The sequence below is a fragment of the Dendrobium catenatum genome, unplaced genomic scaffold, assembly GCF_001605985.2.
Source record: "Dendrobium catenatum unplaced genomic scaffold, ASM160598v2 fragScaff_scaffold_343, whole genome shotgun sequence".
Lineage (NCBI taxonomy): Eukaryota > Viridiplantae > Streptophyta > Magnoliopsida > Asparagales > Orchidaceae > Dendrobium > Dendrobium catenatum.
The window spans coordinates 71,016-90,638 of record NW_021318805.1 but is presented as its reverse complement, the minus strand read 5'-3'; the positions used below and the strand labels follow the sequence as shown (position 1 = coordinate 90,638).

The 19,623-nt window shown below is 36.7% G+C and overlaps 2 protein-coding genes across 3 annotated transcripts; both read left to right on the top strand.

The window, feature by feature from the left end:
• The first annotated feature begins 417 nt into the window (after positions 1 to 417).
• On the top strand, positions 418 to 8,386 carry LOC110104732 (UBP1-associated protein 2C-like). 2 transcript variants are annotated; one of them, XM_028693717.1, is made up of 2 exons: positions 418 to 522; positions 7,404 to 8,386. In XM_028693717.1, exon 2 carries the CDS (start codon positions 7,418 to 7,420, stop codon positions 8,156 to 8,158), a length of 741 nt encoding a protein of 246 aa, XP_028549550.1. In that variant the 5' UTR covers positions 418 to 522; positions 7,404 to 7,417; the 3' UTR covers positions 8,159 to 8,386. The 2 variants fall into 2 exon arrangements, with proteins under 2 accessions (XP_028549550.1, XP_020689625.1); XM_020833966.2 differs by having other exon boundaries at positions 432 to 496; positions 7,378 to 8,386.
• Positions 8,387 to 13,380: 4,994 nt separating this feature from the next.
• LOC110104747 (UBP1-associated protein 2C-like) lies at positions 13,381 to 15,526 on the top strand. The gene has a single exon (XM_020833989.2). The coding sequence runs from the start codon at positions 13,625 to 13,627 to the stop codon at positions 15,314 to 15,316; it is 1,692 nt and encodes a 563-aa protein (XP_020689648.2). The 5' UTR covers positions 13,381 to 13,624; the 3' UTR covers positions 15,317 to 15,526.
• The last annotated feature ends 4,097 nt before the right edge of the window (positions 15,527 to 19,623 follow it).

Genomic DNA, 19,623 nt, shown 5'->3' with positions numbered 1-19,623 from the left:
TGGACGCATTGCGTACGCTCTGCGTATACCATGCTTATACTATACATATTTATAGATACACAACAAATAAGCCACAAATCCTCACAACTAATTATTGTTGTTTATTTACTGCGTATCTACAAATAAGTAGTATATATAGAGTAAATACACATAGCATATACATAGAATACACAATAATCTTGAAGATCTTTGGGGTCCGAACTCCGCACAGAATAATTTCCCTGAATGAGAAAAAAATTTCTGGCCTAAGAATAGTGCTTCCTCGTCACAAAAAAAAAAGAAAAAAAATTTGGTTTCACTGATTGCTAATTTGCCATTGACACCTGGAAAGTCGGAGCAGGAAACTTCAAAAAGCAGATATCTTTGCCTGAGTCCACCGCGCAGCGTCGGATAAAATAACAAGCGATACTTGGCAGGATGCCTGGCATTATGTGCGCTTCTTCTCCATATTTACAGGAACGCACTTGCTGCCCTGCCTTGCCTTTTATTGCAAAACCATCCCAATCTTGTCTGCTTCTCTTCCTAATTGGCGCCGCGAAGAAATTAAAGCATCCCTGATGGAGTCTGAGAAGGGGATGGGCGCTGCTACAAATGGCGACTCTGTGGACAACGAGGTCCCCCGGAACTCCTTTATGGAGAAGCACTTGCGATCTCTTACCGAAACACTCCATGAGAAGGAGCTCGTTGATCTCCTCGTCAAGCTCGGTATGACATTCCCTCAGGCTGTGACGCCGGAGCTGAGCCATTAGTTGTATTAACTTCAGGATAATTCAATCCATTTGGTAGCTTATCTTGCTACATAGATTTAGTGCTTTCTTTTGTTTTGAGTAGCCTAATATGTTCCTTCTTTTGGCTATAAATAGGTAGCCAATGTCTTGTAATATGATAGATTTTGATATGAATAAATTTTGAGTTTATCTCATATGTTTTCCTGTATCCTAAGAGTGAGTCTTAGGTGGTGGATCTTTCCTCCAAGAAGTTCTTGGAGCAGTGTCCGGCGACTGTCACCGGATCGTCGACGTGGATTCGTCGAACCCCCTACCTGGCCGGTGTCAGGCTGCTAAAGAAATTAGAGATTCAGCGAGACTATACCTTGCAGATCACAGACTAGCTGTTTATGGTTTGCATGAGGAAACTACTTCAGAAACTTTGTGTGATGCCTTTTCCTCATATGGCGAAATTGCGGAAGGACATGTTATGCTTGACAGTGCAACTGGAAAGTCTCGTCGTTTTGGCTTCATTACATTCAAAAAGAAAAATTCTCTTCAAAAAGCACTGGAAAAACAAGGCACATTAGTTGATGGCCGTCTAGCTTTCCACCACCAGCCTGCAAGTGAAAGATTCGACGGTGCAGTTGCCACTGCCGATGCAGAATTTAGAAGACTGTACGTTGGAAATATTCCTATGGATATAAAACAACTAAAATGTTGCTCGGTTTCTTTGCAAAGTATGGGGAAATAGAAGAAGGTTCTGTTGTATATGATGAAGAAACGAGAGAATCAAAAGGATATGGGTTTGTGACATTCAAGACGTTTGAGGATGCAACGAACGCCATTAAAAATCCAGATAAAATTCTTGTAAGGAACAAATTCATTGTGAAGCGTGCACTTAAATACAAGCCGAAGAATCTGTAGCCTAAGCTCCTTACGCCATTGCCGGCCTGAAACAGTACGGATCGCAGTCCCAAGTCCCAACTATATACAATCAAAGGTTATCCATATACTGTTTTGCTTAACGGTAACCATTTTGTTGGAGTTAGAAACCTGAAGCTATTAACCTCTTCTCACTAACTCTAGAATAATGGTCAGCTACTACAGGCGATTAATGTTGGTTATTTATCAGAATTATTCTTTTTTATTTTGCTTTGTGATTGGATTTCTTATTAGTTATATGATTGTGTTTATATGCTTATTATCTTTATTTAATATAATTAATAACATAAATTTATTATTATTAATTTTTAGATGAAATTATTAAACTTTTACCATGTGATTTCTAATTATTATAATTTATGAAAACAATAAATATAAATAAATTAAATTTTCTCTACAGGGTGATTTTAGCTAAACTATAAATGAATTGCAATTCATTATCTTTAAATCCTTGATAGATCAGACTCAATCAATTGGCAATGAAGATAATCTAAGCATATTCATTTGACTGCTATGATATTGTATGCTTTCCTTGTTCTTGAAATTTATGCATTATAAGAATGTAACTAAGGTAGATTATATGCACGTATTGTTTGATTAGTAGTAATATAAACACAATAAAATAATTTTGTATCACAAATGAAATCATAATCACTAAGGAAATATCAAAACAAACTTTATGACATAGCTGAGCATGTTGAATGATAGCCATCGGTGCGAGAGCAGGCATACTCGAGTGATGATGGACAATGGTCAATGGGTTGTAGTCTTGCTAATGTGATCGAAAGATCGTAGTTAGACAACAATAATCTTGATGATAGCCAGTAGGCCTTGATTAGGCTATGGTGGTTGGTAATTTAGCGATGGTGGCTAAGATATCATAGTCTGTTGATTTTTGCTGGGGGACCGTAATCGGACGATGGCGGCCAAAATATTGTAGTTGGATGATGGTGGCCTTGAAATCACAGTTAAACAGTGTTGGTTTGGAGGCCATTGTCAGGTTATGGTGATCAATTAGTAGTGACCTGACAGTGGTGTTTGTCGGTGGTTGGGCGGCTACAGTTTGATGATGGTGGTCAGGTGATAGTGATTTGATGAAGGCAGTTAGGTAGTAGTGGTCCAACAATAAAGATTTGGTGTCATCATTTTAATGGTCATAGAGCTCCAAGATTTTTCATATCTCTAAGTTATCTCTAAACTTAATTAGGTCCCAATCCATACCCCTTCACGTATAGTGACACTCTTAATAAATATAGTACTAAGAATAAAAAACGATTCTTTATGACATGACACATATTAATTCTCTTGATTACTGACCATTCTTTCAATATTTAAACAACTTAATGATATCAAAATTAAATAATCGTGAGCTCATTTGATATGTTTCACTTACATGTTCACTTTAACCATGAGCATGTAATATTTAAAGATCACTTGGTCCTCCATCATTATTATAAATCTTTCATTTCATTTATGTTTCAAATGATTGATTTGGGTTCACTTGGGCTTGGATCGGATCACTCTTGGTGTCAATAGATTTGTCTTATTGAGTCATTCAGTTTGATTATAAATTTGCTAAAATTGAAGTTTATATGACATTAAATTTAATTTGGGAAGTTTCCAATCCCAATATGCATTGAGATTGATACTTGATCAAATTAATTTTCGAATGACACACCAAATATTTAATGAGTTTATTGGATATCCTTAAAAATCAATTGTTTCAATTTCCTAATAATCTTCATAAACTTATTTTATTAACCCTTTACACACTTTAAGAAGACTCATATATCAAAAATTAATTCTCAAATCAAATCCATGAGTGATTTCTTAAGTGTTTTCCCCTTAAGAGTTAATTGTTTAAGTTGCCTCAAATTCATAAAATTTCATTGGTATCTTACAAAACACTTTAAGCATGAGGTTTACATCAAATAAACCCAATTAAAAAAAAAAAAATAGAAGGATTATCCAATGAAATATTTAAAGGATAAAGTTTACATCAAATAAACTTTGAAGTTCCCTTAAGGTAGTGGTGCCCTTATCTGAGTGGTTGACCTCGGATAAGGGTCATGTGCTTAACTGTTTATCTACTCTTATTTTGTGGTTCCTGTGGAAAGCCCGTAATGAAGCTAAGCATAATGGGATTAAGATGGAGGACAAGGTGATTATCTCCAATATTAATCATAAATTGCTCCAATTAGTTGCTGGTAAGCTCATTGCTAGAAAAAATTTTGGTAATTATTTTTGTTTGTGTTATGTGCTGGGTATTCCTTTTAGTAATGAGGAGTTTGTTATCAGTTGTAAAGTGGTTAGATGGTTAAAACCGGTTTCTCCCTTCTTGAAACTCAATTCTGATGGTTCGGTTGATAATAACTATGCTGGTTTTGGGGGGATTGTCAGGGATTTTACGGGCAAGGTCTTAGTGGCTTATGCGGGCCCTTTATCTCCGTGTAAGATCATTTTTGCTGAGTTGATGGGCTTATACAAAGGTCTTTTTATTTGTATTAATAGAGGTTTTCTTAATATTGAGATTGAGGTGGATGCCTTAAGTATTATTCATATTGTTATTAATTTTGAGGTGTTTCATCCTTAGTTATTCTACATCCTCAGGAAAATTCGTTTGGCCCTTGCCATTATGAATTATTCTATGAAGCATTTGTTTAGAGAAGGTAATGCTTGTGCTGATTTTTTGGCTAAATTTGGGAGCAGATTGGATGAAGATAGAGAATTTGATGTTGATTCTTTGCCTCACCTTTTAAAAGGTTTGGTATCTCTGGATAAAATTGGTTTTCCTTATGTGCGTTCTAGATGAGTTCTGTGTGCTTCTTTTTTCCATTACTTTTGTTTTTCTGTGTATGCTGCCATCTACTGGTTCTATCTTTGGTTATTTCTGCTCTACGATGCCTGGGAGTGCCTCTTGTAGTCCCCTTGTTTCGGGGTTGGTTAATCCTGGGAGCTGGAAGCTTGTCATTATATTTTGGGATTGGATTTTTTTTCCTTTAGTATTTGCTAGCTTTTTTGGTGACTCCAAGGTTGCTGGTGGTTACAGATTGTGTTTGTCTTGGTTTTTTGGGTGCTGGATTGATTCTTATGAGCTGATGAGAATATGTGGGGGTTTAAGGTATAATGAGAGATGTTTTGCTGTCTTGATTTTTCTCTTCTTCTGCTATAATTTGGTTGATTGGAGAAAGGTGAACCATCAGCACATTTTTTGGTTGCTGTTCTGGAGAAATTTGGAAATCAGGTTTTATCTTTCTTTTAAGAGAGCGGTTAACGGCATTTTTGGTTTAAGTTTCACTTACTATGATTTTGTTTCTGTTTTTTGGAGATTGTCTTGCAGGTACACTTTAATCCATATGTGCTTACTTGGCTGCAAGGTTTTTTTGGTAGGTTTTTGTTTTTTCCTGCTCTTTCTTTTTTGCAGGAAGAGGAAGCTGAACGAAGACTTTAAGCTCTTCCTTTTTTGGGTGCTGTTTGCTCACAGCCCAATTACTTTTTTATGTTCTTTTTGTAATCTTAGGAAAGGGAACCACTGGCTCGTAGGTTTTATTTTTCTCTTTTTGCTTGTAGCTCATTCGAGCGGTAGAGAGCTGGAGGTTCCCTCTAAGGATTCTATAACCGTTTTTTTTGGAAATTAACACGTAGGCCCCTTTGTGGGTTTTAACCATAAAAAAAAAAAAAAAAAAGGTAGTGGTGCCCTGATGTTTGTGAAAATGCCCCAAAGAGGCCTATAGTGTTTCAATTGTCTTTAATGTTATTTTTCTTTTGGCACTATTTATGGGAAAATAACTCGCCTATATATATTGCATTGTGAATGATTAATCCCTGTTTTCATAAAGATAGTGTTAAAAAAATTAAATGTATCGTAATTCTTAACTAATAAGAAATTAGCTTGCTATAGAAGACTAATTTATGGTAAAACAATAAAGGAATCATCGAGAAAACTAATGTTTCAAGAAAAGAAATATGTAGAGCACATTGACACCGGACAAGAGGAGGCTTGACAACTCCTCGTCAACGATCCGGTGACCGCAACTGAATACAACTCCAAGAACTTTTTCTTGGAGAAAGAAATAACACCTGAAATCAAATCTTAGTATACAATATTCAATGTAACATGAAAAAAAAAAAGATTCATTTTATTATTCTCTAAAATCTGCCTCATTACAAAAAATAGCTGTAATATGAGCTGAAGTTTAACATAACGTTAGAATGGCTGAGAATGTAATAACATAGTAGTTTTGCCCCGTGCGCTACTAGCAGCTTCGACATCAGTCTTCCAGGATAGGAGGAACTTCAAGTTCATAGTGAGATGACAGCTTGACAACAATAAGGTGCCATATTTGGTTGGCTAAACCCATCTAGATAGCTCCATCCGGTATCATACAGGAGTTGAACGTACTTTCAACTTTTTTTTTTTCTCATTGAGCTACAAATTAATGGATGTGTAATTGGAATTGGGTTTGCATATGGTACCATACAATCTATTATTCATTATACCTTGTTTGAAGGAAGTGAGAATGGAATACACGATGGTACTTCCACTAATCTTAATGATGGAGAATCTCCTCACGGACCTCCTCGCACTTAGTAGACTAGGGACCATGACGGCTCTCGACGACAAAACCATGGGATCTTGATCATGTTCGTCATCATTCTCCCATAATTAGCTTTAAGTATAAAAATAATAAATTTTACAATTCTAAAAAATTTCACATGTTGCTACTATATACTAGGTACGCGTATCTACTTAATGATTAACCTTAATTGAAAGTTCTCTCTCGACCTCTTGACATCAAGAGAGGTAATTAAACATATGTGCTTACGCCTATGGGAATTATAGAACCAGATCATAAAGTCCTCACAAAATGAGGACAAAATCTATGGGGAGTGCTTTATCTCAAATTCAAATTTAATCTAACTTTTAACAATTTGACCGGGCATATTATTAAAACTCTCCTTAAAGAGCACTGGACGCACTGCATACGTTCAAAGTACACCCTGCGTACACTATATATATTAGGGTTTAGGTAGAGCTTACGCATATGATACACAGTAATAAAAAAATCCTTTAGGTTCGGACTCCGCCACAATTTAATTTCCCTGAATGAGAAAAAAATTTGGTTTCATGCACTGATTTCTTATTTGCCATTAACACCTGGAAAGTCGGAGCAGGAAACTTCAAAAAGCAGATATCTTTGCCTGAGTCCACCGAGCAACGTCGGATAAAGTAACAAGCAATACTTGGCAGGATGCCTGGCATTATGTGCGCTTCTTTTCCATATTTACAGGAACGCACTTGCTACACTATACATATTTATAGATACACAACAAATAGGTAGCAAATCCTCACAACTAATTATTTGTTGTTTATTTACTATGTAACTTCAAATACTCTGTATATTATATGTAGAGCGTAGTAGGCAGAGCTTACGCATATGATACACAGTAATAAAAAAAATCCTTTACGTTCGGACTCGGCCGCAATTTAATTTCCCTGAATGAGAAAAAAATTTGGTTTCATGCACTAATTTCTTATTTGCCATTAACACCTGGAAAGTCGGAGCAGGAAACTTCAAAGGGCAGATATCTTTGCCTGAGTCCACCGAGCAACGTCGGATAAAGTAACAAGCAATACTTGGCAGGATGCCTGGCATTATGTGCGCTTCTTTTCCATATTTCCAGTAACGCACTTGCTGCCCTGCCTTGCCTTTTATTGCAAAACCATCCCAATCTTGTTTGCTTCTCTTCCTAAAGCATCCCTGATGGAGTCTGAGAAGGGGAAGGGCGTGGCTACAAATGACTCTGTGGACAACGAGGGCCGCCTCTGGAACTCCTTTATGGAGAAGCACTTGCGATCTCTTACCCAAACTCTCCATAAGAAGGAGATCGTTGATCTCCTCGTCAAGCTCGGTATGTCATTCCCTCAGATTGCCAAAGAAATTAGAATTACAGCGAGACAATACCTTGTAGGTCAAAGACTTGTTGTTTATGGTTTGCATGAGGAAACTACTACAGAAACTTTGTGTGATGCCTTTTCTTCATATGGCGAAATTGTGGAAGGACATGTTATGACTGACAGTGTAACTGGAGAGTCTCGTCGTTTTGGCTTCATTACATTCAAAAACATAGAATCTCTTCAAAAAGCACTGGAAGAAGAACGCAAATTAGTTGATGGCCGTCTAGTTTTACACCAGCCTGCAAATGAAAGATTCGACGGTGCAGTTGCCACTGCCGATGCAGAATTGAGAAGACTGTACGTTGGAAATATTCCTAGGGATGTAACAACTAAAGAGTTGCTCGATTTCTTTGCAAAGTATGGGGAAATAGAAGAAGGTTCTGTTATATTTGATGATCAAGAAACTAGAATATCAAAAGGATATGGGTTTGTGACATTCAAGAAGTCTGAGGATGCAACGAACGCCATTAATGATCCAAATAACTTCCTTGGAACGAACAGACTCCAAGTGAAGCGTGCAAATAAATACAAGCCGAAGTTTCATTAGCCTAAGCTCCTTACGCCATTGCCGGCCTGCAGCAGTACGGCTCACAGTCCCAAGTCCCAACTACAATCATAGCTTACCCATATACTATTTTGCTTGACGGTAACCATTTTATTGGAGTTAGAAACCTGAAGCTGTTAACCTCTTGTCACTAATAGAGTTCGATGATGTTGTAGAATAATGGTCAGCTACTAAAGATTAATGGAGAGAATTACTCTTTTTTTTTTATCAGAATTGATTTTATTTTGTTTTGTAAATCAATTTCTTATTAGTTATATGGAATGGGGGAATATCTAGGTCAACTAAGACAAATTTATTTATACATCATATATGTAAGACTCGAAATTAAGACCTTTTGGTTGGTAGCAAGGGGCAGAATCAGTCTTAATTTTCAGGCGGGACTTATAAGTAAAAGTGTATATATATATATATCATTTAAGTGACTTATGATTCTTTGTACTTGAGTTCATAATACATTTTTTTCACCAACATCATATATAATAACAATTATTCTTAAACAAAATTTAGGTTGAGGTATGGATGATTTATTTGTCCAAAAAAAAAAAAAAATCAATATGATATAAAAGCAATTCATTAATCATTCAATTTCTACGAAATATATGTTGGAGTTGCCTTGAATTTAGCTCGACTCCTATTTGTTCATATCCTTGATCGTTGTACGCTTCACAGATATGTTGGGGGTCCAAGGGGCGGGCAACACCCCCTTGCCTCGTTCAAGTCATTAGGTCAAGGGATAACGTTCCTGCGGGGGTTTCCGAGGGGAACGCGCCCCTGGCAGAACAAATTTTGGTTGTAAGGATATTTTTATATTCTCTTTATTATTTTTCTTTCTATTTGATCCATGGTTCCCTAACAATAACACCTCTACACATTGTGTTTAATTATGTTGGGCGCAATTGCCTAAATATCATAATATTTTAAAATTTTTAGGAGGAGCGAACAATTCCACCTTGGGCTTAAGGTGGATCCGCCCTTGTTGGTAGCCAAAGCTACCTAGGATTGTTGTAGTTAAAATGACAGTAACTGCTTCTTAAACCTGATGCTTCTAAATATCTTTCCAAAAAAGGTTCATGATATATCTAATTTTTGTAAAATTCTTATGTAAGAAGTCTCAATGAATTTAAAGAAATAAGAATTAAGTTTGAATTTCTTTAATAAAATATAATTGCTTAATCAATACTAATTAGCATATAATTATTATGAAATTATGGATATATATGCTTAATACCTTTAATTAATATAATTAAATATGACTGATAAATAATTATACATTTTAATAATGTAATTATGAAATTTAAACTAACACAAATTTATTATTATTATTTTTTAGATGAAATAAACTTTTAGCATGTGATTTCTAATTATTATAATTTATGAAAATAATAAATATGAATAAATTAAAATTTGTTGTCTACAGGGTGATTTTAGATAAAGAATAAATTAATTTAGATTTATTACTATTGCGTAAATTAATTTAAATTCATTACTATTGCGTCCTGGAGTATTTGCTTTTGTAGAAAAATATAATATTTAACGTCTTAACCTTTTATGAAAATTCGGCACGCAATCAGATAAGAGAGAGGGTGTTGCATTTATAGGAGACACCAAGATTTTTATGTGGAAAACCCATAATATGACATTTTTTGCCGATGAATCCGAGCCGTAATCGGACGATGGGGCCAGAAGATTGTACTTGGATGATGGTGGCCTTGAGATCGTAGTTGGGCGATGATGGTTGGGAGGTCATTGTCAGGTGATCGTGATCAATTGGTAGTGACCCAATGGTGGTGGTTGTCGGTGGTTGGGCGCCTACAATTTGATTATGGTGGTTAGGCGATAGTGGTTTGACGAAGGCAATTAGGTAGTAGTGGACCGACAGTAATAGTTTGGTGTCATCATTTTAATAATCGTAGAGCTCCATTATTCTTCAGACCTCTAAGTAATGATATATTTATAATTTTTAAGAGTGACACTCTTAATAAATATAATAAGAATTAATAAAAGACTTTATCAGATGACACATATTAATTCTCTTGATCACTGATCATTCTTTCAATATTAGAACAGCTTAATGATATCAAAATTAGATATTATTGAGCTCATTTGATATGTTTCACTGAGATGCTCAATTTAACCTTGAGCATGTGATATTTCAAGATCACTTTGTCCTCCAATCAATATTATAAAGCTTCCATTTATGTTTCAAATGATTGATTTGGGTTCACTTGGACTTGGATCAGATCACTCTTGGTGTCGATGGAATTGTCTTATTAAGACATTCAATTTGATTATAAATTTATCGAAATTGAAGTTTAGATGATCTTGAATTTAATTTGGGATGTTTCCAATCCCAATATGCATGGAGATTAGTACTTGATCAAATTAATTTTCAAGTGATGCACCAAATCTTTAATGAGTTTATTAGATATACTTAAAAATCAATTGTTTCACTTTCCTCTATCATCTTCATAAACTTGTTTTATTAACCCTTTACACACTTTAAGAAGACTTATATATAAAAAATTAATTCTCAAAGCAAATCTATGAGTGATTTTTTAAGTGTTTTCCCCTTAAGAGTTAATTGTTTGAGTCGCCTCAACTTCATAATATTTCTTTAGTATCCTACAAAACACTTTAAGCATGAGGTTTACAACAAATAAACCCAATTTAAATAAAAAAAAGATAAAGTTTACATCAAATAAACTTTGAGGTTCCCTTAAGGTAGTGGTGCTCTGATGTTTGTGAAAATGCCCTAAAGAGGCCTATAGTGTTTCAATTGTCTTTAATGTTATATTTCTTTTAGCACAATTTATGAAAAAAATAACTTGTCTATACATATTTCATTGTGAATGATTAATCACCATTTTTATAAAGATAATGTTAAAAAAATGTATCTTAATTCTTTACTAATACGAATTAACTTGTTATATATAGAAGACTAATTTATGGTAAAACAATAAAGGAATCATTGAGAAAATTAATGTTTCGAGAAAATAAATATGTAGAGCACATATAACACCCATTCATTGAAAAATACAATGATACCGAACAAGAGGAGGCTCGACAACTCCTCGTCAACAATCCGGTGATCGTAGCTGAATACAATTCCAAGAACTCTTTCTTGGAGAAAGAAACGCCACCTGAAATCAAATCTCATAATACAATATTCAAAGTAACAAGGAAAAAAGCCTTCATTTTATTATTCTCTAAAATTTGTTTCATATATATAACATAACCTTAGATTGGCTGAGAATGTATTAACATAGTAGTTTTGCTCCATTCACTACTAGAAGCTTCGGCATCAGCCTACCATAGGATAAGAGGAACTTCAGGCTCATAGTGAGATGACAGTTTGACAATAATAAAGTGGCGTGTTTGATTGGCTAAATCAGTCTGGATAGATCCACATGGTATCATGCAAGCGTTGAACTTTCATCTTTTTTTTTTTTTTCTCATTTAGCAACAAATTAATGGATGTGTAATTTTGGAATTGGGTTTGCATAAGGTAGCATACAATCTATTATTCATTATACCTTGTTTGAAGGAAGTGAGGACGGAATAGACGATGGTAGATGCACTAATCTTAATGATGGAGAATCTCCTCACGGGTCTGCTCATTCCATCCTTTAGCCCTTTCTCTTCTCTACTTACTGTTCTGTATTTCAGTTCAATAGAAATCTTATACTCTATGTATTAGTTTTCTAACAATATACTATTATTTAATGAACACTTAAGCTTCTTTTGAGGCATTTTTTTCATTGCTTTCTAAAATAAATTTTTAGTACAAAAAATTTTAATTAAAAAATTATTTTAGACAGCATTAAGAAAGTTGTTCCAAATGAATTTTTAATTTTATCAAAAAAAGAAAAAAAATTTTAAGTTCAAAAAATTCTATTATTACTAACGCTAATATTTCTACAAAAAAGAAGAAAATTTAAATAAAAAAGTACTCTTATTTGTTATTAAAAAAGCTTATAAGGCAATTTGATCAAAACGAAAAATTTTAATATATAAAATATTAAAAATAAAATAAAAAAAATACTACGTCTCCATGTGGACTGAGTTCAAAAAATTTCTTAATAATACTAAAATATTTCTAAGAAATTAGAAGAGAATATAAAAAAATATCATATTTGTTGCTATTAAAAAATTATAATATTATTTGATTTTAACAAAAATGCTTTAATATATATAAAAAATGGAATTTGTCTTGGAAAAAGTCATGGACGAAGCACCTAAATGGAAGTTATTGCATGTGAGTGATCTTCACCCATAAGTGGTAATTAGCATTTAGTTACACTGACTACATTTTGGGTTTTATGTAGTTGTTTTCAAATTTTTTGTATGTTCTAATCAATATATTTAAACTGAACTTCTTAATAAGATGAGCCAAATGACACTAAAAATAATTCGATCTAAATTCAAATGAACTCAAGAAGCAGTACTTGATGTAATATTAAAAATTTTAGAGCATTGATTGAATAATCAAAAGTTTCCAAAATTTGTATACTTATATTCAAATAGACTACTATGATAAGATGAATCCGTTCTAAGATCATTAGATTTTGACATCATTAAAATACTTAAATATTAAATGAATGATCTATAATCAAATGATTCAATATCAACCGACAAATAAAGTGCTAATAAAATTTGTTCGATAAAGTGCTAAAATGCTACTCCCAAAATAATATAAATAGATCTGCATTATTCATATAAAAGGGACTAGACAATTAGCTTGAGTTTGGAGAGAGCTTGGAGTTTTGAAGAACTTTAGAGCATTACATTTGATGTCGATGATCTTTGTCGGCCACTGCCTTCCCTTGAATACCATTGTTTGACCGACATCACCTGACTACCATCATTAAGCCATCGTAGCCCAACCATCATCATCTAACCAATAATACATTTCTTTTCATCAATCCGCCATCATAAAACTATTATAACCAAGCCATCATTGCCACCATAAAACATTATCATTCGATCTGACTAACATGATCGTAATGATTCATCTCCAAAACTCCCCCTCACATTTACAAAAAATAAAAACTTGAATTATATATTTTATAATCCTTTCTTTTTCTAATTGAGGGAAAGAGTGGAGTCTTGCAATCTATATACATTGTAAATCATTTCATTTGGATATGCCTCATGTTTTTTATTTTTTATTTCCTGAATTTCAATATAGAAAGTCTGATGTCGAATGCATTATATCCTGTTGTCTGCGTGAGTTGGATCTTTGCAAAAAAATGGAGTAAAACTCTTTATCTATCATCAAAGCTTAAGCACAGGAGGGCCAAGTCAAATCTAAATATTATCAACATACTAAAAATGAGGAAAAATTTGGTTTTCCTGGTTTGCTATTTGCTGTAACACCCAGAAAATCGAAGCAGGTCAATATATTTGCCTGATTCAGCTGAGCAACATCAGAGAAAATAGCATCACACCATGCTGTGCGCTTCTTCTCCATATTTTTTGGAGCTCATGCACTTGTTGCCCTCACTTTTATTCCTAAACCATCCCAATCTTGCTTGCTTCTCTTTCATGGCACCACGAAGAAAATCAAGCACCCATGATGGTGAGCCCTCGAACATCCGATCTGCGAATCAGCAGCTGCAATCTCTTCTTACCAATCTCCATAAAGACGACCTCGTTGATATCCTGGTCGGTCTAGCTATGAAAGTTCCTCAGGCTGCTCAAGGAATTAGAGGTGCAGCGAGACCTACCGCTGCACATCGCAAACTTCTTGTTCATGGCTTCGGTGAGAAAACTACTTCACAATCTTTGGGTTATGCGTTTTCTTCATATGGTGAAGTTGAGGATGCATATGTTGATGATGACATAACAACTGGAAAGTCTCATTGTTTGGGCTTCGTTACATTCAAAAGCTTAGAATCTGTTAAAAAAGCACTGATAAAACGAAGAACACGGGTTGATGGCCTTCTGGCTTACCAACAGCCAATTCCTGAAGCTGAAATTGCCAATCTCAATACAGACCCGAGAAAACTGTTCGTTAAACATATTTCTTCAGATATAACAACTGAAATGTTTCGCCGTTTCTTTGAAAAGTATGGGGAAATAAAAAAAGGTTCTGTTGTCTATGATAAAAGTAGTAGAAAATCTGCAGGATTTGGGTATGTGACATTCAAGACAGTTGAGGCTGCTAGGGCGGCCATCACTGACCCAGATAAAATCCTTGGGGGAAACAGAATCTCTGTAGAGATCAAAAAGTTCAAGAAAAAGGAAAAAGAAGTTCAGGAGGAGTCTGTAACTTATGCTCCACACGTTCACAGCAGTTCTTACGCCATTGCCCCGCAGCACTATGGATTGCAATCTCAAGTCCCACATCCACATTTTAGTGGTTACGAGCCTTATGGAAATCCTCTACCATATCAACCTCCAACTAAAGCAAATCAACCACATTTTAGTGGAGACGAGCCTTATGGAATTCCTCAAGCATATCAACCTCCAACTGAAGCATATCAACCACATTTTAGTGGAGACGAGCCTTATGGAATTCCTCAAGCATATCAACCTCCAACTGAAGCATATCAACCACATTTTAGTGGAGACGAGCCTTATGGAATTCCTCAAGCATATCAACCTCCAACTGGAGCAAATTCACCTCAAACTGGAGCATATCGAGGATATCCATCTCCAACTGGAGTTATTCAACCTCCAACTAGATCAAATTCACCTCAAAGTGGAGCATTTCGAGGATATCCATCTCCATTTGGAGCAATTCAACCTCCAACTAGATCAAATTCACCTCAAACTGGAGCATATCGAGGATATCCATCTCCAACTGGAGCAAATCAACCTGCAACTGGAGCATATTCACCTCGAATTGGAGCATATCGAGGATATCCATCTCTAACTGGAGAAAATCAACCTCCAACTGGAGCATATCCAACATATTCACCTCCAACTGGAGCATATCCACCTGCAACTGGAGCATACCGAGCATATCCACCTTCAACTGGAGCAAATCAACCTCCAATTGGAGCATATCCACCTGCAACTGGAGCAAATCAACCTCGAATTGAAGCATATCTACCTGCAACTGGAGCTTATCAATCTCGAACTGGATCATATCGAGCATATCCACCTTCAACTGGAGCATATCAACGTCCAACTTGAGCTTATCAACATCCAACTGGATTCATAGCTTATCCATACTATTTTGCTTATCAGTAAGCTATCAATCATGTTATTACAGTTAGTTATTTAGCCTCTGTGCGTAGAATAAGGGCTTGCAACAGAGATTTGTAGCATAGCTACCACAGTTTTTGGGTTATTTATCAGATTTTTTTTTTTATTTTGCTTTGTGATTGGATTTCTTATTTGTTATGTGATTGTGTGTAATTAAGGCTTAGTTTTGGACATCTTTTTTTAATGCTTCTTAAATTAATTTTTTAATACAAAATTTAAAAAATTTTGTATTAAAAGTTGATTTCAGAAGCAATCAAAAAGCCGTCTCAAATGAAGCTCAAAATGAGAATAACTGCTACTGAATTAAACCTGATTGATGTATTAATTATTTGTTTTTATTTTGCTTTGTTTTGAATATGGTTCCCAAATGTTTGTAAAATTCATACATGAGAGTCTAAATGAATTTAATAAAACCATTAATATTAATTAAGATTAAATTCATTTAATAAAATATAATTGCTTCATCAATTCGGATTAATATTGATACGTTATCATGAAATTATCTTGATCGGGCACGAATCTCGAGGCAAAAATCAAGTTGGGAACTTCAAAAATTAAATTCAGGAGCACCTGAACTCTGATTTCAGCAAGCTTACAGTCAAACTGAGCGTCTCAAAAATACGAAGCCAACAACACCAAATTGAACTCAATCCGAGTCCAAATGAGCCCAAATCAAGCGCCCGAAGTGCTGTTGAAAAGCTCGTACACAATTTGAGTTACCAAACGGTCTCCGATTTTAAGGAGCTTATACTCGAATCGAGCGGCTCGACGAGACGAATCCAACGAGCCCAAGATCGTTGAATTCCGACATCACTAAGGCCTTCAAATGTCCAATGAATAGTGCACAATCGAAGGGTTCAATATCGGCCATCCATTCGACCACTCCCTATTTACCCCTGATCTCACATCTATTAATTACAAGCCATGCCACTCCAGAAAAATTATAAATAGAGCCCTCATTCCTCACAAGAGGGGGGTGAAGCAAGAAGAGAAGAAGAAGAGAAGGGGAAAGGATAATCATCTCCTCCTCGACCACCGCCAGAGTTCTTTCCGCCGCCTAAATACGCCGAAACTCTGCGGGATATTCGGGAGAATGCCGGAATTTTGCCTAACTTCCACGTGATGCTGAAATTCTTCCCAATTAACGGCAGAGTTCCCTCCTGACGCCGAAACTCCGCCCAAGTGATGCCGGAGTTCTCCTCGTCCACCAACAGATGTCTGATTTCAACCCGACGCCGGACCTTCACTCTTCGCCAAGTTTCTGTTGAAAGAGTAAGCCAGGAAGTGGCTTTCGTCCAAGAACAGGGAAGAAAGTAGGAAACAGGATAAAGAAGAAAGAAACTTTTCATTCATTTAACTGTTGGTTACAAGAGGTATTTATAGACAAATAAAGTAAAGAAAGTACAGGCTACAGCTTATATTACAAAAGGAATTAAACTAATGACTGCCATGTAACCGTGTAGCTAACAGCCCCCCTCAAACTCATGCTAGGGAGGTAGCGGTGTGTTTGCTGGAAAGGAGCTGAAATCTGTGATTTGGCAAAGCTTTGGTGAAGAGATCGGCTAGTTGATCTTCAGTGCATATATGGTGAACTGAAACTTTGTTTTTCTTGATATAATCCCGGATGAAGTGACAGTCAACTTCAATGTGTTTTGTGCGGGCATGGAAGATGGGATTGTTAGCCAGTGCGATTGCGAAGGTGTTATCGCAGAAAACAGTGGTAGGTGCCGGGTTGTGGTGTATGGAAATCTTCGAGCAGTTGACGAAGCCAAAGGATCTCAGTAGTCTCGGTGGCTAAGGCCCGGTATTCAGCTTCAGTAGAGGATCTGGCGATCGTGTTTTCTTCTTTGCTTGCCATGAGATGATGGAGGTTCCTAAGAAATTGCAATAACCGGATATGGATTTTCTATCTTGATTGTTGTTGGCCCAGTCGGCATCAACGTATCCAGTGAGGGTGAGGTTGGATCGGTAGAGGGGAATGCCGAGAGCGGAGGATCCCTGAATGTAGCGAAGTAGACGCTTTAATGCCTCCTGATGAATGTTGAGCGGGTTCTGCATGTGTTGGCATAGCTGTTGGACGGCAAACTGAATGTCCGGTCGGGTGAGTGTGAGATATTGCAAAGCTCCGATAATTTGTCGGTACAATTGAGGTTGATCGTATGGATCGTGAGACGTTGAAGTGATAGTTGTTTTGCAGGAGATTGGTGTGGCTACCGGCTTTGTTGTATCCATACCGGCCCGATGGATAATGGATTTGGCATAGGCTTGTTGGTGAAGTATGAAGCCGTTCTTAGTTTTGGTGGTTTGAATGCCCAAGAACTGAGATAAGCTCTCTAGATTCCGCATCTGAAAAGAAGCATGAAGATTGGAGAGTAATTTATGTGTTTCAGTAGGAGAGTTACCTGTGAGTAAGATGTCGTCGACGTAGACGAGCATGTACATGCGAGTGGTACCGAAATGAAACGTAAGTAGCGATGGATCGGAAGCACTTATGTGGAAACCGTAGTCGGTGAGATGATTTGAGAGGGTTGCATACCATTCCCGCGGTGATTGTTTCAACCCGTAGAGAGCTTTCTTGAGCTTGCAGGCGTAATCGGGATGTGCTGAGTCTTGAAAGCCGGGAGGTTGTGCATGTTGACTGTGTCAGATAGCTTACCGTGCAAGAAGGCATTTGAGACGTCTAATTGGTGAATCGGCCAGTTGTGATGCAATGCAATGTGGATGAGCACCCGAATTGTTGGCGTTTTTGCTACTGGGCTGAACGTCTCGTTATAATCTATGCCCTGTTCTTGATTAAAACCTTGTGCGACGAGACGTGCTTTGTATCGAGCGACCGAGCCATCTGAATTGTATTTTGTGCGGAAAGTCCATTTGGATCCTAGTATGTTCATAGAAGAGTTTGGTTGGACGAGATCCCATGTACCCTGAGTTTGAAGAGCCTGAAATTCTTGAGACATAGCGTTGCGCCAATGTGCAGATTTGGAGGCTTGATTGTAAGTCTTAGGTTCGGATGGCTGGAGAATATGAGTGAGATCGAATATTTTCTTCGGTTTAGATGTTCCGGCTTTAAGTCTGGTGAGCATAGGATGAGGTTGAGGTGTGATGAGTTGTGATGTTTGTGGAGGTCTTATAGGATCGGGAGTGCTATGGGTTGGGATTGGTAAGTTCTCTGTGTGAGTTTGAGGCTGAGTGGTATGGGTGGTGTGGGAGGATGTGGTTGGCCGAGAGGCAGTGGAAGATGTTGGAGGAGTAGGGAGGTGTGAGGATTCACGGGAGATGGCAGACGTTAGTTGGGTATTTGGTACGAGTAATAGAGGGGGTATGTTGTGAGACGGTGCTGATTGAGTGTGGTTTATGGAGCTAGATTTAGAGCAAGGAAATATATTTTCAATGAATATAACGTTGCTGGAGATGTATATTTTGTTAGTGTTTAGATCCAGACACTTATATCCTTTTTGATTTGGAGGGTAACCGATGAAGATGCAAGGATGAGAGATGGGAGAAAGTTTGTGGGTGGTGTATGGCTTAAGCCATGGGTAACATAGACAGCCGATTACCTTAAGGTTGCTGTAGTCGGGAATCTTGCCATATAGAATCTCGTATGGGGATTTGTTGTGGGTGTTCGGCGACGGCATGCGGTTGATGAGATGATTGGCCGCAAGAAGTATGTCCACCCAGAGATAGAGAGGTAGCGAGGCTTGTAGAAGCAACGTTCTGGTGGTCTCGATTAAGTGCCTGTGTTTGCGCTCGGCGACTCCGTTCTGAGAAGGAGTGTGCGGACAGGTTGCTTGATGAATGATTCCTGTGGTTTTGCAATAATTATGAAAGTGGTGATTGACAAATTCGCCGCCGTTGTCTGAACGAAGAATTTTGATTTTATGATTAAATTGTCGTTCAATAAGATTTTGAAATTCAATGAATTTAGAGAAAACCTCTGATTTATTAGTGAGAGGATATAGCCATGTAAATTTTGAAAAATCGTCAATAAAGGATACATAGTAGCGATACCCTTGAGCTGGAACCTTAGAAAAGGGTCCCCATACGTCGGAATGTATAACAGAAAACAGAGAATTAGTTACAGAATGAGAAGAGGAGGTAGGGAGACGATGGCTTTTAGCCATTTTGCACTGGTTACATGATGAAGCACTACTACCGGGTTTAACCATGCTGTTTCTTTTGGAGATTGCAACCAGCGTTTGCGATGACGGATGACCGAGACGCCGGTGCCATAGGTC

Bases quoted from the DNA above. Each gene is read 5' to 3' on its own strand.
- LOC110104732 (XM_028693717.1), top strand. From the start codon at position 7,418: ATGGAGTCTGAGAAGGGGAAGGGCGTGGCTACAAATGACTCTGTGGAC.
- LOC110104747 (XM_020833989.2), top strand. From the start codon at position 13,625: ATGCTGTGCGCTTCTTCTCCATATTTTTTGGAGCTCATGCACTTGTTG.